Source organism: Sarcophilus harrisii, chromosome 2 (assembly GCF_902635505.1).
Source record: "Sarcophilus harrisii chromosome 2, mSarHar1.11, whole genome shotgun sequence".
In the NCBI taxonomy this organism is placed as follows: Eukaryota; Metazoa; Chordata; class Mammalia; order Dasyuromorphia; family Dasyuridae; genus Sarcophilus; species Sarcophilus harrisii.
In genome coordinates this window covers 623,068,273-623,095,110 of record NC_045427.1, presented here as the reverse complement: position 1 = coordinate 623,095,110, position 26,838 = coordinate 623,068,273, and the positions used below count along the sequence as shown (strand labels likewise).

General features: G+C 37.5%; 1 protein-coding gene across 2 annotated transcripts in view; it reads right to left on the bottom strand.

Annotated features, from left to right (window-relative positions):
* The window catches only part of FUOM (fucose mutarotase), a 37,915-nt gene that overhangs the window by 3,471 nt on the left and 7,606 nt on the right, over positions 1-26,838 (bottom strand). The window contains exons 4-5 of one of the 2 annotated variants that reach the window (XM_031956680.1): positions 25,877-25,975; positions 16,548-16,703 (exon numbers count right to left, since the gene is read on the bottom strand). In XM_031956680.1, the coding sequence (XP_031812540.1) occupies positions 16,563-16,703; positions 25,877-25,975 (240 nt within the window). In that variant the 3' untranslated portion in view covers positions 16,548-16,562. Of the gene's footprint in view, positions 1-16,547; positions 16,704-25,876; positions 25,976-26,838 lie in introns of those variants that run through there. The other variant, XM_031956679.1, reaches the window with a different exon arrangement.

The window sequence follows — 26,838 nt, the reverse complement described above, 5'->3', positions numbered from 1 at the left end:
CTCTAGACTCCCTAGAGGACTGAGTAGCAAAGCTTTGAATTCCAGCATCATGACAGAAATCACAACCCTCCTCTGCACTGCATTTTCTCCATCAGCCAAAGAAAGCTCAGTGATCTCCATTATGGGGCTGTTGATGAAGAACTTTTGAGAAGATATCATTGACCAGAGTGGAAAAAACTTGGAAATAATGCCATTGTTAGATATCTCCATCTCTGTCTCCAATTCTGACAACCTAAAAAAAGATACAAGATGGAGAAAGAGAAGGTGAAGTATATACAAGTCATATTGTCCATCATAGATAGCAAGCTTCATCAGTATTCTGACAAAGAATGTTACTGCAGTAACACATGGGATTACACACAGCATACATAACCTTTCTGTGTGAATTTTTCATATATAAAAATTATAGATCTTCAATCTTCTTCCAGAAGAACAGATAATGAAATGTATCTTCTTTGCCTCTACTGAGGAGTAGAGGACTATGGGTGAGAAATGTTGCACTCCTCATCTCTGCATTTTACAATCTCTAACAGCTCTTCAACAATGAGTAGATTCACACCTACAGCTAGGATTGAACTTAAAACTTTTGGAAGTCAATAGGACCTGTTAGAGATTATTGTCTATCAGTATTAGCAACCCATCACTCTGCAAGGATTCGCTCTAAGGTGTGAACCAGCACTGTATCAATTCTATTGAGTTAACACCAGGACCCTGACATCACCCTTGAGTTTTCACCTTGTTTCAAATTGAGTTGACCCTAGGATTCCAACAATACCCTACTGGCATAACCTTTGAGCATCCATGGTCACCATTATGTCATATGGATATATATCAGAGCAAACCCTTAACTACTAATTATGGGATTGAGGGCAAACAACATAAAAGGAACCCACAAATCAGTCTTATAATTCATAGTGTAAAAATAATTCAAGAAGCAATTAAGACAAATTCAGTCAGAAGAGAGGACATTATTTACCATAGTGTCTCACAAATGAGTACTATCAACAACACCTCCTTCCCAATCTAGCAGCATCTTATTTTAACTAATTCTTTTTTTAACTAGGAATTAAATTTGCTGCTGAAATAAATATGTTAAAAAAATTTTCACTTTCAAAACTAAAAGTTCTTAACTTGGAATTTATGGATAGATTTCATAGGGTTCCATAAAAATGGGGGAAATGCATTCCTATTTTCACTAACTTTTAACTGAAATTTAGCATTTCCTCTAATTATTAATATAAGAAAGGATTAATCAGTTTTACCAGGCTGCCTGAAGAGATCTGTGACACAAAAAAAGGTTCAGAAATTCCTTCCCCACTCTAGTAATGGCTATGCATTGAGACAGAATACAGAATAGTATCCTCATTTTTACAGATGAGGAAAATGAAGATCAGAAAGAAAAAAAAAAAAAACAGCTTTCTCCACTTTGCACAAGCAGTAAGTGACTAAACCAAATCTTCTGGGTCATGATTATTCCACTGCTTGGAGCTGCCTTAGAGTCGCTGAAATTAATATATTCAAAGTTCTTTGTGCTGTCTCATGCATAGGGACATCATTCATCTCAGACTGTGATAATTTCTTAGTGTGTCCCCAGGACTCACACCATCAGCTCTTCAGTCATGCTGACCTGGTGCAATTGCTGCCTGGGTCCTCAGAAGCAGCCCTGTCCAGTGGTGATTTGATTTGGAGCCAGGCAGCAGGCAATCTGGAGCCCTCAGGATCCTGTGACATGCCCAGGTTTCTACAGTTGCTTTTATCTGAGTCAAAAAGAGTTTATGAACTGGAAATGATATTTTACGACTTTTGATCTGCACACTTAAATGGCTCTTCAGACAAATTGCTCCTCCATTAATGAATTAACCTTTCACCCCCCTCATCTTTATTGGCAGCAGGCCTGCCTTTGCCATTACATCTAGTCCATTTTTGTTCCTCTTTCCCCTATATCAAATGTCCCCAAGGCAGATGCAAGTGACCTTGGGCCCTTCAATAAAGACACCAAAGTGGGGGGAGCTGAATTTACTGAGTGTTTTCCTAAATTCTGGGTTCTTCCCAATGTTCCACTAGAGTGTCTTTACAACACCCTCCCTCCCATTCGTGAAGAGCCAAAATCTCTGAGCCATGAGACAGAATAGGGGTAGGAATGGGAAAAACTTCAGGAAATGTCTTCAGCGATATTCTTCAATTCTTTGAAAACTGAAGGGGTGAAGCTGAGATGGCAGAGAAAAGACAGGGCAGAACCTGAACTCTCTCCCTAATTCCTCTAAGCCACTTTAAATAATGCTTCAAAAACAAATTGTGTATTTGCAGAATTTACAAAAGGAAGGGATGAAACAATTTTCTAGCACAGAACAATTTAGGAGGTTGTCAGGAAAGCTCTTTTGTGCCAGAATAAAAATGGAGTATGGTGCAGACAAGTTACCCCTAGCAAACCAGCTGTAGGTCTTGGAGGTGACTGAATCCGTAAGAGGAGTGCCAGTTTCCAGGACTCTTAGCACCCAGACAGTTAGGGAGTCCAATAACTGTCCAAAGGTTACATGGATCCCTTTTTTGACACCAAGGACAGGACTTCATTGCATTGCCCATTTTTGGACCTGAGTCACAGGCTTGGGTTATGGTCCCAGGGCAAGGCTAGAGGACTAGCAAACCAAAACTTGCAATTGCCTGGGAGCCAGAAACTTGGTCATGGTTCTAGAGTGGAAGTGTGCCTATACTTGCTCACAGACCAGAATATAGGCCAGGAGAGTAGTAAATACACCTGTACAGATCAAACCTCCTAGGAAGGACCAAAAACTTACAGGTCTTGTAGAATTATCTCTGAAAGCAGATGCACAAAAAACCTGAAGCTTGGAAGCCCTTCACCCTGGAAGCAAATGTCCATGTTAGCTTAGAGTTAAGTCAAGAAATACACTAAGAAAATGAATGCACAGCAACAGATACAGCTTATTGGAGAAAATTACTATGATGACCAGGAAGAGCAAAACACAAACTGAGAAGACAACCAAGTCAAAACCTGTTTCATCTAAAGCCTCAAAGACAAATATAAATCTTGTTCCAGTCCATGGAAGAGTTCAAAAAGAATTCTTTAAATCGAGTAAAAGAGGGAAAAGAAAAATTTGAAAGATAAATGAGAGTAATAAAAGAAAATTATAGGGAAAAGAGTCAACAGCTTTATAAAGGAGACACACACACAAATACTGAAGAAAATAACATCTTCAAAAAGTAGGATAGGCCACATGATAAAAGAGGCACAAAAATCTAATGAAGAGAAAATGTCTTGAAAAGCAGAATTAGAAAAAGATATGCAAAAATTCACTAAAGAGAAGAACCTCTTAAAAAGAAAAATTGGCCACATAGGGAAAAAAAGGTACAGAAATTCACTGTAGGAAAGAATTCCTTAAAAACAGAATTAACCAAAAAGAAAAGGAGATGAGAAAACTCAATAATAAAAATTAGAATATTTTTGTCCAATGATTTTATGAGACATCAAGAAACAATAAAACAAAATCTAAAACAAATGGCTTTGGTTTTTATTTCAAAAAATAATAACATAAAGCTTTCTTGAAATATTAGAATATGAGAGTAAAAGAAGAAATTGAAAATATCCACTGCTTACCTCCTGAAAGAAATTCTAAAATGAAAACTCTTAGAAATGTTATAGTCAAATTCCAATGTTTCCAGGTCAAAAAGAAAATATCCTAAGTAGCCAAAAAAACCAAAAACCGTAACAAAAACAATTAAAATATTATGGAGCCTCAGTCAGAATGACACAAAATTTAGCAATCTCTATATAAAAGGATCAGAGAACTTAGTATATAATATTTCAGAGGGCAAAAGTATGAAGATTATGATCAAAAATCATTTTCCCAGAAAAACAGTATAATCCTTCAAGGGGAAAAAATGGATATTTAATGAAATAAAAGTTTTTCAATCATTCCTGATGGAAAAAAAAAAAAAAAACATAGCTGAATAAAAAAAATTGACTTTCAAATTGAAGACTCAAGAGAAGCATAAAAAGAGAAATCACAAAAAACTGAATAAGGTTAACTGTTTACATTCTTACATGGGAAAATAATGCTTGTAATGTTTAAAACCGTTCTCTTTAATAGGGCAATGAGGAGTATAAATAGAGAGCACAAATATGGTTTAATATGATGGGAGAATTATCTAAAAGAATAAAATTAAGGGCCAAGAAAGAGGAATGCAGTGGAAGAAAGGGGAAAGGAAGAGGTAGAATGAGGTAAATTATTTAACATAAAAAAGGCTTGAAAGAGCTTTTGCAATGGAGAGGAAGATGATGAATGGTAGCTCATAAACCTTTCTCTCATCAGAATTGGCTCAAAGAGGGAATAAAATACAACTGAGGTGGGTATAGAAATCTGTCTTAGCTTACATGAAAGTAGAAGGGTAAGAGGATAAGGAAGTGATCAAAGGGAAGACAGATTTCAGGAGGTAAAAATCAAAAGAAAAATTTTGATAATGTACCAGATGAAAAGAGAGAGAAGTAGCATAAATAGGAGGGAAATACGATGGAAGGAAATAAAAAGTAATCTTAACTAAAAAAAAAAAATTTCTCGAGTTTCTTTGATAAAGATCTTTTCTCATATAAAAGGAAAATTTATAGAAATGAGTGATTTCTCAATTAAATGGTCAAAGGATATGAACAAGCAGTTTTCAGAGAAAGCAATCAATGCTATCTATAGTCATATGAAAAAAATGTTCCAAATCACTATTAATTAGAGAGCTATCATTCCACACCTATCGGATTGATAATATGATTACCAAAGAAAATGACAAATGTTGATAGAGATGTGGGAAAATTGAAACATGAATGCACTATTAATGAAGTGGTAAACTGATTCAATCATTTTACAGAGCAATTTGGAACTGTGCCCTATGTCCATCAATTGGGGAATGGCCAAACAAATTGTTGTAAGACTTACTTGAACTGATCCAAAGTGAAATGAGCAGAAACAGGAGAACATGGTATACGATAACGGCAACATTATATGATGATCATCTGTGAATGATAACTATTCTCAGCAATATAATGATCTAAGACAATTCTGAAGGACTTATGATAGAAAAATGTCATCTATTTTGAGAGAAAGAGCTAATGGAGTCTGAATGCAGATTGAAACAAACCTCTTTTTATTATTATTATTATTGCTCTTAGGGCTTTTTTGTCCATTTTTCTTTTTCAACATGGCTAACATAGAAACATTTTGCATGGCTGTATGTTCATAGCCTTATATCAAATATTTTGCTTTCTCAGTTGGGAAAGGAGGGAGGAAATGGACAGAGATAGAAAATTCAGAACTTAAAACATTTTTTAAATCAATGTTTAAAATCATGTTTACATATAATTGAGGGAAATAAAATATTAAAATTTAAACTTGCAAGGAAAAAAAGAAAAGTGGATACTGTGTGTGTTGATAAGAACACAGAAGGAAGGACACATGGGTGTGTGTCCTAGAAGAATTTTGATTAGAGATCAAGGCTATAATAACCAAGACAAACAAAAAACCTGACAGGGAGATTTTTTTAAACTAAATATATTATGCTGAACAAAAGAAATACTTACCAAAATGCTTGCTCTCTGTAGAACTACACACTATCTTCCAAGTACTAACCAGTACTTGGTTATAGTATAACCAAAATACTATAATATTTTGCTTAACACTTGTCCAAAATTCTTAATCATAATCAAGGCTGTAACTTGGATAGTACCCCCGGAATATTTTCCAACTTCTGGACATCCAGGAGTATGTACTTCCTCCCTGGATTTTAGTCCTCCACAGACTATGTTCCCTAGTCTAGCCATAATCTCGGGATGAAGTTTCCTCAGTGTCTGGGTTACCTCGCTATTATTCTTCCAACTTAACTGTACCCACTGGGTTACCCCACCCTCACCTGGTCTGTACTATGTGCAGCCACCCACCCTTACCCCCTCATTATCACCTGTATCACTACTAGCACTAACAGCCCTCACACATCGTTCTCTGCCCAACCACTAATACCAAATCTTCATTTCTGGTAAAAACAATCTGTAGTGATGGTTGTCCTCAAGAGCTAAGAGAAACCCATCTCCTCAATTTGAAAAATAAAAAGCAAACAACAAGCAAAGAGAGTGTACTTTATGTGCAATTCTTGATGGAATAGGATACAGGGGAGGTCAGTCAGTTAACAAGCACTTTTAACTGACTATATTTCACACTGTGTTAAGCGTTTGGGACACAAAAAAGGGGAAAAAACAGTTCTGATCCTCAAGAGACAACATGCATATAAAGCTATAAAAATCATATAACATACAGTTGGATGGCAATCTCAGAGGGAAATAATCTCAGCCATTCCCCAATTGACGGATATTCTACCAATTTCCAGTTCTTTGCCACCACTAAGAGAGGTGTTATAATTATTATTATTTTTTTTACTTATAGGTCCTTTTCATTTTTTTAAAAATCTCTTTGGGATATAGACTTAGTAGTAATATTGCTTGGTCAAAGGGTAGGCATAATTTTGTAGCCCTTAGGGTATAATTCCAAATTCTTCTGGGAAAGGTGTCTGGGAGAAGATGAAATTCACAGATGGGTAATTTTTATATTTAAGGTCACCAAGGATTAGAGAGATTAAGTGGTTTGCCCAAAGTTACATCGATAAAAGTAAGATTTGAACCCAAGACTTCTGAATCTGGAATCAGTGTTCTTTCCAATGAAATATGTATCACAGACAGGATTCTTTCTGTATCTTAACTTGCTTTGTACATGTCTGTTTACATGTTGTCTCCCCCATTAGAATGGAAACTCCTTGAGTGCAGGGGCTATCTTTTGCTTCTTTTTGTTTAGCTCAGTGCCTGACACACCATAAGTGTTTAATAAATGCCTACTTAATGATGGATTTGAACTCATGTCAGCAGGCTCCAACCCTATACCAGAGCATCTCCCTTGAGTGATTCTGAATTTGTTTCTTTTCTCAAAAGCATTCTAAGTCCCTGGCCAGGATTCCTCCAGATGCCAAGCTGCCTGATCAGAAAAATAACCTCCATTTAGTCTCTCTGGGAGCTTCATTGTTAATGTAATGGCTCACAGACCAGATCTGAACAAATAGGGGTTCTTTTCATAAATTTCAACGTTTAAAATTATATAAATACTAAGTTATTATTCACAACTATTATAGTATTTATTCAATTACGTTTAAAAATGGGCCCATAGCCTTGGGATTTCTGGGCTTCTATACAAAATACCAATCCATTTATTAAATAAAATCCAGCAACTCAAATTCCATGAGAAGGAGGAGGTGGGGTGGGGGATGAGATGATTCTCACTCCCCAAAATTAAATTGGTTTAAAGTGGATTCTGCTGTCTATAGGACTAAGGGGGAAGAGGACTAAGGGAGGCTGGGATTAAGTTTGGAACTGTGAGAAGGAATGTTCAAGCTAAGTACAGAGTAATTAGAAGGCTACACTTGGACTCAGGAAGACTTGAATTCAAACCCAGCCCCAAACATTTATTAACTGTCTGACCCTGGTTAAAGTAATTCACTTCTGTCTGTCTCAGTTTCTTCATCTGTAAAATGGGATAATAAGAGCACCAACCTCACAAGGATGTTGTAAAGAACAAATGAGATAACAAATGTGAATCACTTTAAAACTTTAAAATATTCAATAAAATGCTGATTCTTATTTTTTGTAGTACAACTCAGTCTGGCTAAAGTAAGCAGATACCAAAGGGGAGCAACCATTCAAGTTCTCTTTAACCCTGTAAGCTCACTCATCATTCTAATGTCATTTTTATGGGAACTTAAGATGCAGAAAGCATCTGTTGAAAAACGAACTGATATTTTACCCAGAGTTCCCTGGATCCTGTGGACTCTCTCTTGACCTTGAATGAATCTCTGAGAGGAAATTGAGAGGGTGAGTTAGGGCAGGGGGGACTGTCCTAACTGGACTCCATGCCAGATCATTCCAATGTGGAACTGATTATATGAAACTGAGAACTGAGAGGGTCAAAATGGGTATACCAGGGGTTATAATAGTTTGCCCTTTTCCAGGAGTAAAGAAAGCACCTAAGGAATGATACTTACTCGTAGAAATAGTCATCAGTCTAGAGCTGGAAGTGATCTCAAAGACTATTTATCTAGTCCAACTCCTTCATTTTGCAGAAGAGGAAACTGAGGTCCAAGGAGATCAATTGACTTATTTCGGTAGAGTTACATGGCTAGTAAGTATCAGAGGTGGGATTTGAATTCAGGGCTTCTGCCTACAGAACTAGTGCTTTTCCACTGTGGCTTAGTATCTTGGGAATTTTTCTAGGCTACTAGGAAGAAATTAGGGCTAGCACAGACATGTTATTTGGAACTTTTGACTGCAAGATCCAGGCAATTCATTTAAAAAAAAGCTCTGATTTAAGGATGTCCTGTCTAGTTTTACTTGCTAACCACTTTCATAACCAAGATAATGTGCATATCACCAGGGCCATCATAGATTGGGCCCTGCAGAAGGAGTCCAATCCCAAATCAATGTCTACTGGGAGTTTCAGGTTCTTTGCACATTCCCTACTTGAAATTCAGGCCAAATTCTGCTTCATGTTCAGAATACTAGGTAATACCTGATATGCATGTTAACAAAGGGCCTGTCAGTCCCTAAGTGACAATTATCTCCTAATGGCTTTTCCTTGGCAGACAAGACAATCAGTCCCATTCAAAAGAAGATAATGATTCATGTTGCAAAATGTATTCATGATTCTTTGGCTAATAAGGCAGCTAATACCTAAAATCTCTACAAGAATAAAGCAAGATTTGATGACAGTAACTTCTTTCTCTTTTTTCTTGACTGAGCTGCTCCTTGATTCTCAGCATAATGATACTACAACTAGGAAACATTCCCTCAATCTAGTGGGAAATGTCAATAATCAGGAGTCTGGTCAGTGTGTCATGGGTCCTGTCACAGTGACCATGAATTATGACCCACCTTAGCATATCAAAAGCATGACCTTTTAATTGACAGATTCAACAGAATCATCTCCTGTTCAGGAAGGTGGAGAGACATTCCTAAAGAGCCATGAGCCCTCATAACATGGATGTCTATAAGTTTCAAAAATAAGCGTTAAGTTCAACCCCCCATACTCACCAAGGATGAATGAAAATTTCTTTCCTTTGCTAGCAAATTCCATTTCAAATAACAACGAAAACAGTTATCCATGGGATCTCCACCATTGGATTAGGATTGCAAAATCCATACAATCAATATAATCAGAGAGAGCTATTTAACTCTCTTTATTGATCTGGCTAAAACTAGCCATACATCCTTGGTCTCAGCTCGTAAAAAGAAAATCATGAAAATTGTCTGAGAGAAACAGCAAGGAAGCTCTAAGCAGACTGGTATAATGAAATGACTGTGTCTTTACAAAGAAAGCAATATTTTCATTAATTAACAGTTTTAAATGGAAACAAATAATGACTTAGTCCTCACCCATCTGTTCATGGGAATATAGCATCATAGGACTGAGTTAGAAAGGACTCATGAGATCATTTTGTCTGAGTTTCTACTAATTTCTGAAATCTTGGGGGTTTTTGCCTGTTACCTGTAGCCAAACCCTGGCAAATGGACCCCAGGTAGTTAATGTCAAGTAAGCTTTACTTTCTGGTAAGGTCTCTGCTCTTCTCTCTCTTTGGCTCCTATAAACTATCTCTGAAAATGGTTCATTTATCATAGTATGGGAAGTCAGGGCGTCTTGTCCCATATATCACCTACATCATCCAACTTGAGCCAACCCAAATTCTGATAGCAGTCCAAGGGAAGTCCACAGTTATGTCCACAAGGTCCTCAAACTGCTAGGATCCCATACTTCTGACCCAAGCATGAGCAAAATAAAGTGTTCAAAGGATGTTGTCAAGGACACAGATTTGCTGACCTTTAGATTCAAATTTGTGATCCTCATCCTATCAGGAGAAACAAAGAGGATGGTGTCCTCCTTCTGATAAAGCCTGATACACAATACATTCCTATGATGTAAACAAAACAGGAGATTACAATCACATTCATTAAATCCACTCAGAACTAGATTCTTCCAAAGCTGTACTTAAGTGTCATTGGATTCATCCTTTCCCTCCTTACATCATTACAAAAGGACCAGCATTCTTCCAGAGGTTCTTCTTGCTTTTATCAGATGTCTACTAGCAACTCTAGAGAAACATAAGGTTTGCTGATCTTAGGAGAAATTCTGGCAACTACTAGAGCTGATGCCCACACCTGCTCTTCTCCTTTGTACAACCTGCCCTAAATACCTGGAATAGGCTCCCTCATCTTTATCTTTCAGAATCTTTCTTTTCTTTCCTTCTCTTTTTCAAAAGTCTTTTCTCATTAAATTCTGCCTCCTCTTTAAAGCCTTTTTCAATTTTCCATTGATCTAGTTTTATTTCCTTGACATCAAGTCAACAAGCATTTATTAAATACCTACCATGTGTCAGGACTGTGCTAAGTGATGGAGATACAAAGAAAGACAAAGGACAGTCCCTATCCTCAAGAATCTCACTATCTTATGAAGGAGACAACATCCAAATGAAAACACTAAAGACAAAGAAGATATAACTAGGATAAACTGATGATAATCCCTGAGGGAAAGGACCAGAATTAAGGAGGATTGAGAAAGGTGTCTAACAGAACAACTGCTACTGTTTGTGGACAGGCTGTATTACCCAGAAGAATATAAACTCCTTGCAAGCAGAGAATGATTTTTATTTATTCATTTTTTAGTCAGGCAATTGGGATTAAGTGACTTGCCAGGTTCACATAGTTGGAAGTATTAAGGGGCCAGATTTGAACTGAGGCTCTCCTGCCTTCAGGGCCTCTGTTTTATCCACTGTGCTATCCAGCTGCCCCAGAGATTGATTTTTATATCCACAGTGCCCAGCATAGTATCCTACAAATAACATGGTTTCAATAAATGTTTATTAAAAGTTGCCGTTGATATACATTATTGATTGAATTATAAACTGATCCAATTATTCTGGAGAACAATTGAGAACTATGCCCAAAGGGCTATCAAACCCTTTGGTCTAGCAGTATCACTATTGGGTCATATCCCAAATGAGATCATAAAAGAGAGAAAAGGACCCACGTGGGCAAAAATGTTTGGAGCAACCCTTTTTGGAATGGCAAGGAACTGGAAACTGAATGAATGCCATCAGTTGGGGAATTGCTGAATAAGTTATGGACGTTATGGAATATTATTGTTCTATAAGAAACTATCAGCAGGATGATTTCAGAAAGGTCTAGAGAGAGTTAAATGAATTGATGTTAAGCGAATTGCGTAGAACCAAGAGAACATGGTACACAGCAACAACAAGATTGTGTGATGATCAGTTCTTATGGACGTGGCTCTTTTCAACAATGAAGTGATTCAGGTCAATTCTAGTAGACTTGTGATGGAGAGAGTCATCTGCAACCAGAGAACTGTGGGTATTGAATGTGGATCACAACATAGTATTTTCATCTTTTTGTTGTTGTTTGCTTGCTTTTTGTTTTCTTTCTCATTTATTTTCCTTTTTAATCTGATTTTTCTTGGGCAGCATGATAAATGTGGAAATATGTTTAGAAGAACCACACATGTCTAACATATATTGGATTACTTGCTGTCTAGAGAAGGGGGGACGGGAAGAGAGGGAGAAAATTTTGCAAGTAACGATTTTTCAGAGTGAATGTTGAAAACTATCTTTGCATATATTTTTAAAATAACAAGCTTTATTAAAAAAGAGAAAGAAAATAGTTGTTGGAGGAAGAGGAATTGGTACTTCATGTACCCAAGGATATTTAGGATTCATGTCAGAAAAAAAATCTTAGCAATTAGAGCTGTCCAAGAGTAAATAGCTATCTTGAGAAGTGAGGGGTACCCCTCCTTGAAGATCATAGAATTAAGTTTTAGAAGAAGAAGAGATACTTAGAAGCAATTCTAATTATAATCTCATTTTAGAGATGAGGAAACTGAAGCTCAAAGAAGTTAAGTGATTTTTCCCAAGGTTATAAGGGTAAGCCATCAGAGGAGGGATTCAAACCCAGGTCCTCTGGTTCCACAATTTATAATTTTTTTCCCCCATCACAGAGCAGAGACTGGATAACTGCTTGCCAGATAGGGATTCCTTTTGGGCATGGCTTTGACTAGATGGCTGCTGAAATCCCTTCCAAGTCTCAAATTCCATGATTACAACCCAACTACCTAACAACCAGACCAATTTTCCAAATCCTATATTAAACATCGTCTGCCCCAGTAGCAGACAAATCTTTCATCTCTTCTTCCCTTCCATCACCTTAATACAACCAGCTAAAAACAAACATAAAAATCCTTCCATTAGTCAGACGCCTGCTATTCTGCAAGCCACAAATTCCATGGAGCCATCTGGCCAGGCGAAGGCATTCAAATGAAATGTCTACAGTACATACAAAATAAGCTAAATTCATTTCAAGTGCAAATAAGGAAAGTTGACAAAGCTGTTCTCCGGTCCAGGATTAAAGTCAGCAAATGTCCTTCTCAGAGGATATGGAAATTTATGTTCATCATGGTCTTCTTAATGCTGAGATGCTTGCACTGAGTACAAGGCTGATTTTCCTAGAGGCACTAGCTCCTTATCCAAACTTTATTTTTTAGTCTGGATTGATTGGTGTAGGGAGTGAATTCACAAACAAACCATCTCCAGGTCAAGGGGAAAAACTTTAATGTAAGTTCATAAGGTGGGCAAAGATTCTAATGAACTCAGAATTAACAAGGAGAGAAGTGGAATATTTTATGGGATTGTGCTAACTATGCTAATTGTGTATGTTAGTAAATCATCTAATAGTCTTGGCCAACCAGTTTATATAAGATTTCCTCAGAAATTGATGTTCATAGTTTAACTTTCAGATTATACAAGGTAATTGTGAGCATTTGTACAAGATATCTCTGTCTGTACAAGATAACTCCATAGGATCAGCAAGTTCCTCACTGGGGTCCACTCAGATACTGGGTTGCTACCAGAGACATTGTCTTTTGCTAGAGCCCATTCATCCCACTCTTTTCAGTATTTTCTGAATTTTTTTACCCTTAACTATCTATCTATCTACCCTTCTCTCTAAGCCTCAGTTTCCCCATCTATACAAAGGATATATATTTACCTTCTCATTGAGTATTGTTAAGGTTCATGAGATTAAATTTTGTAAAATTTGAAATATTTCAAATTTTAGAAAAATATCAGATGCTATTATCATTGTTATTATTGTTAAAATCTTTTCCAATAGAGTATCTTCTATCTATTGCAGCATAGTGGGACTTATTGCAATTTGGGAGATTAAGGTGTAGATTAAGCTATTGTCATATGGGGTGGAGTTACAAGGTACATTCACCATCCACAACAAAATGAGGAAGGTTGAGTTCACATTGGCAAGCCTAACTGAAAAACCTACAAGTATTTCTGATTTAGTTCAGTCAATAGCCATGGGCTCCCTGAAATTTGATTCACATTAGCTCCTTGATCCACCAATTGAGTGCTGATGTCTTCCTATCCTACAGATGGTCCTTTTGAGAGAATCACAAAAGCTAAGGGTTAGAAAGGGTCTTATACTCAAGCCTCTCTGTGATATGTCCAACTGTAATGCCAGAGAAACTGAAGCAAGACAGAGACTGGTTTTTAATCTTTTAATGTGGAGAGGTTAGACTAGTCGACCAAATAGACCTCATGTTCAAAATCATTTGGCCCTGAGGAACTGAGGCAGGGAACTTATATAGGGTTTTTGCTGACTAGGGTTTAACAAAGACAGATAAGGGGGGTGGGGGCCGAGGATGCTGTGAGGATGGACAAGCCATAATTCCAGCAAAGGATCATAATTTAATTCTAACAGGATAGGGGTCAAGATAAGAAGGTTGAAGACAGGAGATATGAGGGGGAATTATCCCAGCAAGGATTGAGATAAAGCACATGGAGTTTATGACTCAATGGTATGTCAAGATTTTTCCCAACTCAGTTCTCCCAGTCCTAATGACAAGGAAGGGGAGTGGTCATAATAATTTTATTCAGGGCATAACACAGCAAGTGACCACATGACCTTTACTTAAGAAGGGAGAACCTAGTATTTGCCAAGAGATCTCATTCTGCTAAATTATCCCCAGACATCAAATCTAAATCTTCAAAAGTTCCATCCATTGTTTCTGCTTGTGCCTCTGGGACCAAGCTGAGCAAGTCCACTTCTTCTTTCAGTTGACAGTTCTTCAATTGCTATCATGCTGTTTTCCAAAGTTACTTCTCCAAGCTAAACACCTCCATTTCCTTTAGTCATCATAAGGCATGATCGTGTCTGGATTTCCTCCAGGCATCTGACAGCCTTTTAGTTTACTCCCAAGAATAAAGGGCAGCCATGAACTTGAGGAGAAGAGCAGTTAATGCATTCTCCTGGAGGGAGGTCTTTCCTAAAATATGACACCTAGAAGTGATCCCAGTCTCTAGAGATGTGGTCTGAACGCAGTACCGTCTCCTCAGTGCTGGACACTATGTCTCTCTTAATGTAACCCAAGACGGTGTTAGCTTTTGTGGTGACTGACTTGGCCAGGGCCTAAGGCTCCCCGCTGAGAGCCGTACACTGAGGGCAGGGAGCAGAGCGAGAGTTTAACTAGGGGAAAGCAGATAAACAAGGCTATAAAATAGAGGACGAACAGAGTCAGAAAAACAAGATTGTAAAAGGTAAAACAGACACATTTTAGTCACATAGTCCCTAACTTGACTATCGCTCAAATGTCATTTGACAGCTGTATCCTTACCAGCTAAGTAAACCATCAGATCTCTTGCTTGTGCCATCAGGTCAATCAATAGCCCCATCCAGACAGCCGGGCCTAGCACGGCTTGTTATAATGCTCAGCCCAGCTGTGCTTGGTTTATTGTACTCAAGCACCGACTCTGTCCCTGCCCACATAACAGTCTGATCCCAGATGCAGGATGGCACACGCTCAGGTGCTTTGGTCTACAGAGAGGAAATCTGGGATAATTAGTATCCAGGTGCACGGGCACACACAAATGAATGCACACATGCATGGACATACCCTCCCTCAGATGACTTGCAGACAAATTATGTATAGAGAGAGATGCAAAAGTGCCCCTTCATGAGAGACAGGACTTTAGGATTTCAATAGAAGTGACAACAGTGAACTTTTTAAAGGGACCAGCATTCTCTCCATTGGATAAACTTGCCCAGGAAATTAAAATAGAGTAAAAAATATCCTCCCTCCCTCTTTCCTTTTCTATCTTCCCTCTCTCTCCTTCTCTGCCCATTCTAGTACCTCTGCCTATCAGCCTTGCCACCCCCACTTCTACCACTTTCTCTCTTCCTGGTACTTTTCTTCACAGAAATTCAAAGAATCTTTTCCCATAATATCTCACTCATTCTCGTATTATCCCTGTGAAGTAGGCAGAGATTCATAGACACACTCATCTCCCAAAGGCTAAGTGGTCACAAAGAAAACAAGAAATAAGACCCAGAAAAGAATCCTGTTTTCCTGAAGTCCTAACCCAGAGGTTCCCCCACTTTTCTGGCTCTTTGGATGTATATATTTACTTCTAAGAACTCTACCTCCTCAAAAGCCTAGGATTCTTTGGTCAGAAAGGCAAACAATTCTGGGAGCCACCCATCAGCCTAGTCTCCTGATTGCCACTGGAAAAAACACAATGGGAAGAATGCAGCTGTTTTTGATGAGATGATGATGAGTCGCACCAGTGAGACAACATCTGACTTTCATTAACTATAAGTAAATTATTAATTCACACCAGACACGGGGAAAAAAGATGCAGCCATATTATAAACATAAATCCCCCAAGAGACAGACCACCTGGAAGGCTGTTATAGACTAACATATATATATATATATATATGTGTGTGTGTTTGCTATATTCTATATATATGTGTAAATATATATATATATATTTATATGTGTTTTTTGCAATTATCATCATTCAAAATTTGTATGTTTATCCCTTCTCCTTCATTACATTATAATAAATAGCCTGAATTTATATAGAGCTTTAAGGTTTGCAATACTTTTTACATATGTCATCTTGTTTAAGCCTTACAACAACTCTGGCAAGTAAGTGCCATTATTATCTCCACTTTATAAATAAGGAAACTGAGGCAGAAACAAGTTAAGTGACTTTCTCAGGATCACATGGCTAGTAACCAAATCTTCCTGATATAAGTCCAGTGCTCTGTTGATTGCCACATGGACTAAGTGACTTGTTGAGGCTGAATTTGAACTCAGTTCTTTCTGGCTCCATGTCCACAAGATCTTTTATCTCTCCACAAAGATAATAGAGGGCTCTACCATCAGCAGAAAGTCAGTCTCTTAGATACAACATTCAGTAATAGGAGAGCCCCCAGCATGTCTTCAGAGTAGGTTGGAGGCAGTGAGCAAACCCATCTGTGCTTCAATTTCCCTTCTAAGTTGGATCAATAGCATTTGCTTAGAATTTGAACTTCAAAGTCAAGCTTAGAGGTGATCTGTTCTATCCCGGGCCTTTCACAGAAGAGGGAAATGGATTCCAAGAAGTGGTACAGACTACCCATGTTTACATGGCTCACATACAGACCCAGGAATAGAGCCCTCGTTACCTGACACCCAGGCCAAAATCCTTTCCATAGCATCAGATAGTACCGAATTTACCACTGGAGAACCATAGTCAGGGAGGGTTTCTGAGGCCTGGGAAGAACAAAGACCCAATTTTTACTTAAGTTGCTATTTCCCAGACTGATGACAGACAGTAATAAACCACCAGACTTTCCAGGGATGGGAGAAAAAAAGCAATATGATAATGTAGCAAAGGGCAACAGATGCTTTACCGTTCCCTGGAGCTCCAGAGATGATATGGCAAGAATGGTTAGAGGAGAGATCCAATGCCATGTAATTATGTTCCCATCACAAAGGAAGCTAAGACCGGCCCTACCTGCTGTCACCTTGGAGGAATCAAAAAAAACAAAACAAAACAAAACAAAACAAAAAGGGAAAGGAGAAGGTCTTTCAGTTAATGGAAGTAAAAATAAGAGAGACAAAGGGGACTTGGACACTGTGATAAGAGATAAAGCAATGAGCTTAAGAGTCAAGAAAATATGGATTCAAATCTTGACTCTGACACTTATTAGCCATGTAATGAAGGGCCAGTGACTTACACTCTGTGGGATTAATTTTCCTTATCCATAAAAGGAAGGGGTTGGATTAAATGATCTTAAATGATCTCCTCCATTAGACTGTAAACTCTTTCAAAGCAGGGTCTGTCTTTTTCCCTTCTTTGTTTTCCCAGTGCTTAACAGAATGCCTGGCACATAGTAGGTGCTTAATAAATGTTTATTGACTGACCTCAAACGACCCTTTTAGTTCTAAAACTATGATTTATTACTTGCCTTCTTTCAAATACTCGTTTTCCTACAAAGACCAGGACAGAAATCATTCCAGAATACAAGGGGAACTTTGAAGGAACAGGAATTCACTGGACAAAGGCCTCAGAGGTATGAGATCCACAGAGGGAGGGGAGGGAAAGAAGAAAGGCTGAATTGGATAAGGAGAGTATGGAAGTTTAGTTGTTTCTAATGCCAAAAAATTAAAATGCAGCAATTTTCATTCTTTGGTATGGAACAGTGACTGCGGTCTTGAGTCTGAACCCAACAATTAAGTAGATGCCACATTGGATCTCAACCAGTGAAGGCTGCCTACCAGGCCCGAGTCCATGAGAAGTAATTAAGGGCAGAAGTTAGATGCTAGGAATCTATAAATTACAGTACTTCATGGACACGGGCAGATGGGGAGGGTTAGGAGCTGGAGCCCAATGAAGAATGTGATCAGAAAAATCACATCAGTAAGGCTTGAGTTCACATAGTAAAACTAAAGCAGAGGGTCACGATCATCAGTCTGAAATTGAGGGCTATATAATATTAATTAATCAGTCAATCAATAAGCATTTATTAAACATGTACAATGTGCCAAGCAGCATGCTAAGTATGGGAGGACACAAAGAAAGGCAAAAACAAGGTGACTGTCCCCAAGAAACTCACATTCTCACTAGAGAGAGAAAATGTAAATGACTATGTGCATATAAGTTATATACAATGTAAAGGGGGGCAGTAATCCCAAAGGAAAAGTATTAGCAATGGAGGGGACTAGAAAAGCCTCTTGTAGAAGGTGAAATGGGAGCTGTGTCTTGAAGAAGCAGGGAGACAGAGGGGAAGAGATAGAGCATTCTGGGAATGGGGCAAAGCTGGGGAAATAGCACAGAACTAAGATATGGGCTCTGTGTTGTGTGTGAGGAACAGCAAGAAGGCCCTTGTTGCTGGATTGTAGTCAGTGTGGAGGGAAGCGTGAGAAGCCTGAAAAGGTAGGAAAGGGGCAGGTTGTAAAGTCCCTTAACTTATCAAGTCCCAGGAGGGACTCCCCAACATTACATATCATATGTAACTTGCTAATCTGCACTGGTTGAGGCAGTTTTCATGTTGGGGTGTCTCTGCACTGGAGTAAACAGAAAAATGCTGAGCACAGTGCCCGGTACACAGTAGGCACTACATTATTATTATTACATATTGACATTATGAATGCTTTTAAACTATATATCAGGACTACCTGATAAAACTGGAAAGATCTTAGCAAAGATTTTGAATTGCTGTTTTCAACAATATTCTCCACTCGAAGCCCCATGGCAAGATACTGCATATTAGTGCATGGCAATTTGAAGAAATAACTTCATTCCTAATCCCAGATTAGACAGACTAAACATGGAAATGGCAGAGTGACTTTAATCTAAAGAAAGAGACGTAGAGGAACCTGAAAACAGCGAAAAGCTCCACCTAGCATGAACACCAGGAGCATTGTGTAACAATGCAGCAGATGGCAAAAAATAACTCCAAGGTTTAAAACAACTTTGCAGTAGAGGTGAGCATACTTAGAATAGATTTTCAAAAAGTCTTTTTTTAACAGTTTGTTAGCACAGAGTCAACTGACAGACCAACTATACTATACCAAAGCAGAGTAACTCCAAAGAGCTGATAGCCTCTCTAATTCTCATGAACAAATGAATTATTTGACTGAGTATAGAAAAAACATTTCAAAAACTGTATAGAATAATATGTAACAAACCTATGACCAATGTATAGAACCATAGGAAGAAAGGAGGCTGAGGCAGAGGTAGATTGAGAAATCTATTGAAGTGCCAGCTAGATGGCACAGTAGATAGAGCACCAGCCCTGAAGTCAGGAGGACCTGAGTTCAAATTTGACCTCAGACACTTAACATTTCCTAGCTGTGTGAGTCTGGGAAGTCACTGAACCCCTAATTGTCTCTCACACACAAAAAATTTAATTAAGAAAAAAAGAAAGACATCTATTGAAGACAAGTCTTAGAAAGGCAATGGAAGCATATAGACCCATAAAGGGAAGGTCAGAAAGGACTTTAAAAATTATTAAGCCCAATCCCTCCATGTATATCTAAGGTAAAATGAAGCACAAGGAGGTCTGGTGACACCCTGAACATCACATAGCTAGGAAGTGTGAGGGGCAAGATCCCAACTCAGGTCCTTGTGATTCCAAGTCTAGAGGCCTATTCATTGTTCCATGATGCCTCTCATAACATCAGTAACATGTTTTTGAGTGTAGTCAAAAGTGTTAGCAGATTGTCAAATTAAGGGCAGAAAGAAAGAGTGGAATCTGGGTGGGAGAAAAAATGCAATAAAATCCAGAAATTCTTGAAATTTTCAATCAACAATCAAAAAGAAAAGCTGAAAAGTTAAGACCATGAGGAGTAAAAACAGACAAGCTAGTTAAATAATTTGAAATCAGTCAAAAACTAAATTTAGAGGCTTCAAAAGCAGACATTTGAGGTGAGAAAGAATTCCCCAAAGGAGAGATGGGGCAAATTTCTTTTCACTTAATATCTCTAACTGCCTCGCACACATATTGAACTGGATGTCCAGTAAACGTGTTAAATTCCACATGTCCAAAATCAAACTCACCTTTTTTCCTAAAACCTTCTACCTTCCTTTTTTGTTATAAAGGACAACACCATCCTCCAAGTCTCTCGGGCTTGAAACTTAGGAGTTGTCCTCAATTCCTAATTATCTCTGACTTCTGTTGAATTCACCTCTGTAACATCTCTCTGTTTGGTCTTATTCTCTCCTCTGACTCTGCCATTACCTGGTGTCCATCATCATTACTTTATACCTAGACTAATGCCAATAGCTGCTGGGATCATCTGCCTCAAGTCTCTTTCCACTCCAATCTATACTCCAGCAACCAAAGTGATTTTCCTAAAGCACAAATTTAACCATTATTCCTTCCACTTAACTCCACATTCCACTTAACTCTAATAGCTCCCTATCACCTCCAGGGTCAAATAGAAAATTTTGTACTTGATGTGGATCAACACACACTATTTTCACCTTTTCCCCCTTTCTCATGGTTTTTCCATTTTGTTCTGATTGTTCTCTTCCAACCTGACTCAAGTGGAAATATGTTAAAAAAAAATGTACATATATAACCTAAAAAAGAAAAGAAAAGAAAAAAAAATCTTGTATTTGTCATTTAGAGTTCTTCATATCTAAAATCCCTTACTTCCTGATATATATATTATCAGTCTAGTGACAATGGACTTCTGGCTCTTCCATGAAGAACAAGGCACTTGTTTTGGCTCTGGGCATTTTTCTGGCTGTCCCAAATGCCTGGAATGATTTTGCTCTTCCTCTCTGACTACTGGCTTCTTGGGCTCCTTTCAAGTCCCAATTAAAATTCCATATACTACAGGAGGTGTTTCCCAATCCCTTAATTCTAGTGCTCTTTTAATTAGTTCCTATTTAATCTGTATGGAGTTTATTTGTACATATCTATTTTTTTGTCATCTCCCCCATTAGAATGTGAGCTACTTAAGAGGAGGAACTGTCTTCTGTCTCTTCTTATATGTTTAGTAAATGTTTACTGGCTGGTTAAAATAAGTAAAATAACAAAAATATGAGAGGATCAAATATGGATTAGAATGCTTACATACCATTAAAGTCATGAACAGCACAATGGTAACATCCAGAGAGGTCACTGAACTTCTAACTTCTTTGCAAAACTAGAAAATACATTTGGATCCAATCCACAAATTGACTCAAACTCACCTTCCTCCCTGTTCCAACCCTGATCTCATATTTCTTAATATACAGCATCACATTTTTATTAACAAAAGATGAGAATATCAATGACTCTTTCAAATAACAACCAAATATTTATGTACTTCATATAAAGCATTCATACTTTATATAGTTCCAAAGAAACCCCTATAAACATATATTAAAAAAAACAATATTGGATTAAAAATCAAAAATAATGAGAAAAAGTCCTAGTATATAAAGTGTATTGATTCAGTTATTTTTAAACATAGTTCCTGAAAATACAGAATTAGGATTAACTCTAATTTGACTCATTGAAAGCATCTTTGAGCCAACTCCCATAATAGAAAAGATGTCAGGGATGACACATACTCATCTCATTCCCACATGGTTTTAATTTCTTCCACAAGTCTCTAATTTTTTAAAGCTTTTCATTCCATTTTGTTGGGAGATTATAAGTATTTGAAATGGTGACATCTGTTAAAAATATTGATCAACAACCGATGGATTTGGCTCCTCTCAGCAATTTGGTGATGCAAAACAATTCCAATAGATTTGGAATGGAAAATGCCATCCACATCCAGAGAGAGAACTATGGAGACTGAATATATAGATTGACCCATAGCATTTTCACCCTTTTTTGTTTGCTTGCTTTTTCTTTCTGGATCTTTTTACTCTGATTTTTCTTAGACAACATGACAGGTATGTAAATATATTTAAAAGGATTACACATGTTTAGTCTATATCAGATTGTTTGCTGTCTTGTTTGCAAATTTGCAATCTGCAGTAATTTTTTGCAGTTTCCAACATTTCATTGCATAATCTGCATTTATCAATGAGTCCTGGCTTCCTCAAAATGACTTTTCTGTTGTTTCTCATAGCAATGATATGGTCCTGCATCTATATAGACTTCTTGGTTGCTATAATCAATTACATGTGATTAAGCCATTTATCTATATATTCTTGGTTGAATTCATATGAATGTTGTCCATAGAGTTTTTTGATAATACTCTTGGATAGAGAGAAATCTACATTAAATATCAACCATACTAATATTGTATTAGATACAGATTTACATATAGGTAATTTCACACACACACATGTGTGTGTGTGTGTGTGTGTGTGTTTGTCTGAATATACACAGCTATGTATGTGTGTATATAACTATATGTATATGTGTATGTCTGTGGGTGGGAATGAATATATGTATGTCTACAGCTTTATGTTTGTGTGTATATATTGTGTATATATATATATATATATATATATATATATATACGTAAATATGATAACACTCTTGGATTTTGACTGTTCTGTAGTCTCCAATAGAGACTATTTGCTTACATTAGCTAAATCCAATATTGTGTACCTATAATTAGCCTTTGTTATTGCTTTGTAAAGAGAAGTTTGTTTGCTCTTGTCAGATCATGTTTAATGTACCTTGCTTGGAAAAGGCTAAGGTATTCATAAGTATCACCTTCAATCACTGATTCAGTTTGACCTTTGAATTCAAGCTCCAAGTCTTCAGTCTCTGTTTTCATCGGTGTACATTAAGAATTTTATACTTATCAAATCCAAATGACATTTTTATATCCCACAAGATAAAGTATCTAATTTAATTTGTTTTTCAGTTAAACCACATAATGTAAATTGATGTTACCAATATACATTAAATGATTCATGTATTGTTTTGACATACCTCTCTTTCACTTTCAAGAGTGAGCCATCACAAGATGCTAATAGGTTTAAGAATAGGCTCCACACTAGGAGGCTTAAATTGTCTTCCTGGAAGATGCTGCTTTTTATATCAATTGTTCCTGATATTATTGTACTTGGCAATGTGTTTTAAAGAGAGAACATTTTTCCAAGTGAGCATCAAATTAGTCTAGCATTTTTACTAAGCTTGTATTTATTTTTTTACTTTTACATAGCAAAGGCAACATGATGTTCTGGATAGAAAGCTGGCCTTAAAGTCAGGCAATTTAGTTACCCTTTCCGTGCTATATTGCAGCTATAATCTCTCCAAGATTATCATTTTCAGAGAAGGTATCAATTTACATTGGTAGAGTAGTTTCCTTACCCACAAGTCCCCTATATTGATTGCCAGTCGTATCACAATCTCTATTTACAGAATATGACTAAGCCTGGAGTATAGGAATGGGTCAAAAATTTTGGGAAGAGAGGAGATAAACATTTATATAGCACCTACTGTGTGCCAGGTACTATACTAAGCTCTTTTTAAAAAACAAATATTGTCTGATTTAATCCTCAAAATAACCGTGGGAGATAAGTCCTATTATTATTATCCCCATTTTACAGATGATTTTACAGATGAAAGCATTGAAGTTGGGAGAGATTAAGTGATTTTTCCAGAGTCATATGATCCAGAGGATGTTAAAGGACCTAATTTAAGCAGCTAGCATATACACTAAGGGCAACCAGATGATATAGTGGATAGTGTTGGACTCCAAGATAGGGAAATCTGAGTTCAAATGTGACTTCAGACTTGAACTGTGTGACTTTGGGCAAGTCACACAATGCCTCAGTCTGCTCATCTATAGGTTGGGAATAAGAAGCATTCCAGCCTTTCAGAGTTGCTGTGAGAAGGATAATATGAATTATTATTTATAAAGACTTTTGCAAACCTTAAAGCATTGTATAAATGCTAGTTGTCATTGGTATATCCACTATGCCACCTAGCTGCCTAATTATGTCATAAATTCTTTATGATAAACTTCCTAAGTCATGGGTATGTCTTAAGAGAATTTCTAACCTACTTTCACTACTTCCATTTATGAAAGACAAGGAATTCATGTAAAAAAATCAAAATGAGACTAAAAATTGTAGCTCAAGTGATTAACTGGTTAGTGAAAAGGGAAACTCTGGCTTAGCTTTTTTATCTCTATGTACTTAAGTAGAACATGTAATATAAGTAGCTATGACTCCAGAATTAATATTTAGTTTGCAAATTCCAGCTATCTCCCCAGTGTTTATAGACAAGTTATCATTTTGTCTCGTATAGATCTTCTCCCTTTGGCACCTATTCTTTGATGTTCTTTTAAATCTTTGCCTTTCCCTTCTTCCCTTTATTTTAATATCCTGTCTGTAATGTAGCTTAAGGCAGATGTTTGGTCTACTGGATTTGGCCATGATCACAGAGCTAGTAAGCATCAAAGAGGGGATTCAAACTCAGGTCTCTTCTGATTCCTCTATGGAAGACTCATCAAACATGCTGCCCCAGTTACATTTGGCTAGGCTAGCCAAACTAGACTGAAAAATAATGGGGAGGAAGAGGCATGTGGGCAGCCAGATAGCACAGTGGATAGAGCACCAGCCTTGAAGTCAGGAGAATCTGAGTTCAAATTCACCCTCAAACCCTTAATGCTTTACTAGCTGTTTGACCCTGAGCAAGTCACTTAACACAAATCACCTCACCAAACAAAATGTACCAAAAATAATAACAACTGGGATATACTGACAAAATAAATAAAAAAAAAAAACAGTAAAATACAGATGGTATTACATTTTAAAACTAAATCAACATGCAGCTCACAGATGCCCTTTTGGATTGATTAGCAGCCCCAGTTTCTATTTGACAACACTGGCCTGATCCCTACCACTTCTCACTGCTATGGCTCTATAAACATTTCAGGAGGATTTTACATTAAAGTATCATCTACAAGGGAAGGAAAGAAATCATGTACTCACTTTACATAAAAGGAGACTGAGAAAAAACACACAGTTAATAGTGTATAAGAACTAGATCTCACTGCTCCTGATTCTTAGTTCAGAGATTATTGCTATGTTGTTATTATATTATTATTATATATACATACATATAAAATATATTATATATTATATGCTATTGTTGTTATTATAGCAAAGATTCTGGAGCCAAGTGGCTTGTTTTTGAAGCCCAAAACTCAAGGGAGGGAAGGAAACCTTTGTTCATAAGAGAAAGCCCATATATAAAACAGCCAGTGATACCAATAACATTAATGTGAATTAAACAATCAACAAAGATGCTATGGGGCAGCAAGGTGGCTGAGTATAAGAATTGGAGTCAGGATAAACCAAATTCAAGTTCCACCCAGGCTCTTACTAGTCCTGGACAAATCATTTAAGCTCTCAGTCTCCACTTCTATATCTAATGAAAAAAAGTACCTTCACAGTATTGTTGTGAGGAACAAATAAGATAACATATGGAAAGCATTTCACAAACCAAAGCACTATAAAAATGCTAGGTATTATGTACTAAGTGCCTACCTACCTGGTGCCATGCACTATGGCAGAATGAATATAAAGAATGAAACACCCCTCAGTCACAAAGCATTTATATCTTAATAGGGGAGGGCAGCCAGCACTGCAATATCCAGTGCAATGGATAGAGTAGCAAGCCTGGAATCAGGTAAACTCAGCTTCCTAAGTTCAAATCTGGCCTCAGACATTTACTATGGGTGACCTTGGAAAGTCGCTTAATCCTGTTGGCCATTTGCAAAATGAACTGGAGAAGGAAATGGTCAACCCCTCCAGTATCTTTGCCAAAAAAAAAAACCCAATGACTCTTAGGAAGAGTCATATATGACTGAAAACACTGAGCAAGAACTATGCACAAAGCCACTAGAATATAAGATATGTCACCAATTGCCCTCAGGGGCCTATGTTACCAATAGACTTTTTCCCACCTGACCTCTTGGGGCTACCCACCCTTTTCCTTATTATGTGACAGAAGAGTCAAATAACTCACTTTGAGGCCAGCCTTAAGCAGAAGGCTTTTGTAGGTTTCCCACACAGGGATCTGGAGACCTCTGGCCTTGTCACTTTCTACCAGGTCCATGATCACTACCTGTAAAGAGGATGGGAAGAGTTGGTCAGCATACCCCAACTAATTATCACTCTTTCCTATGATTTTATGACAGGCTGTACCCAATCAAAGAAATCTCCAAAGACTGGGAGGGAAGTGCTCATGGCCATTCAGTTCAAATGGGAAGAAGATGGCAGAAGTGTGGATTCAGAGAATATTTGAGTTGGAAGGATCCTCAGAGATCAAGTAATCACAGAATCACCAAACTGAAGAGCTGGAAAAGATCTCTGTGGCCATTAATTCAAGTCACCCCCAAATGGAATCCCTGTTAAAGCGTCTCCAACAAGTGTGTACCTAGCCTTTGAATTAAAGATCTCCAATGGCAGAGAGGCTATCACTACCAGAGATTAATCATTCCATTTAGAGGCAGCTCTAGGAAGTGAAGGCTTCTTACCCCTTGGCATGAAGCCCAAACCTCTCATTTTACATATGAGAAAACTGAGGCAGAGAGAACAGGAAATAATTTCTCCAAAGTCTTATATCAAGTTAATGACAAAACAGCATTAATTAAACTGCTATAAAGCACTGCATAAACTAGTTTTTGAAGAAGAGGGCATGAATGACAGCAAACAATTTTTTTTATAGTTTGGTACACAGAAAAACTGAAGCAAAGAGAAAATAGTGCTCATAAAACTGAATCCAGGAACCCAGGGGTTTCCCACTCTCTTCACTAGGGTAAAAAATGATAGTTTCCAAGCTTTTCTTCTCCCTCGAGGTCTGCAAGCAAAGCTTAAATGATGACTTGTTGGGGATGTTGCAGATGCTACAGAAAGGATTCCTTTCTTGTAGAGGTTGGACTAATGGATCTCTAAGGATTCTTCCTGGATAAGATTCTGCAATTTCTG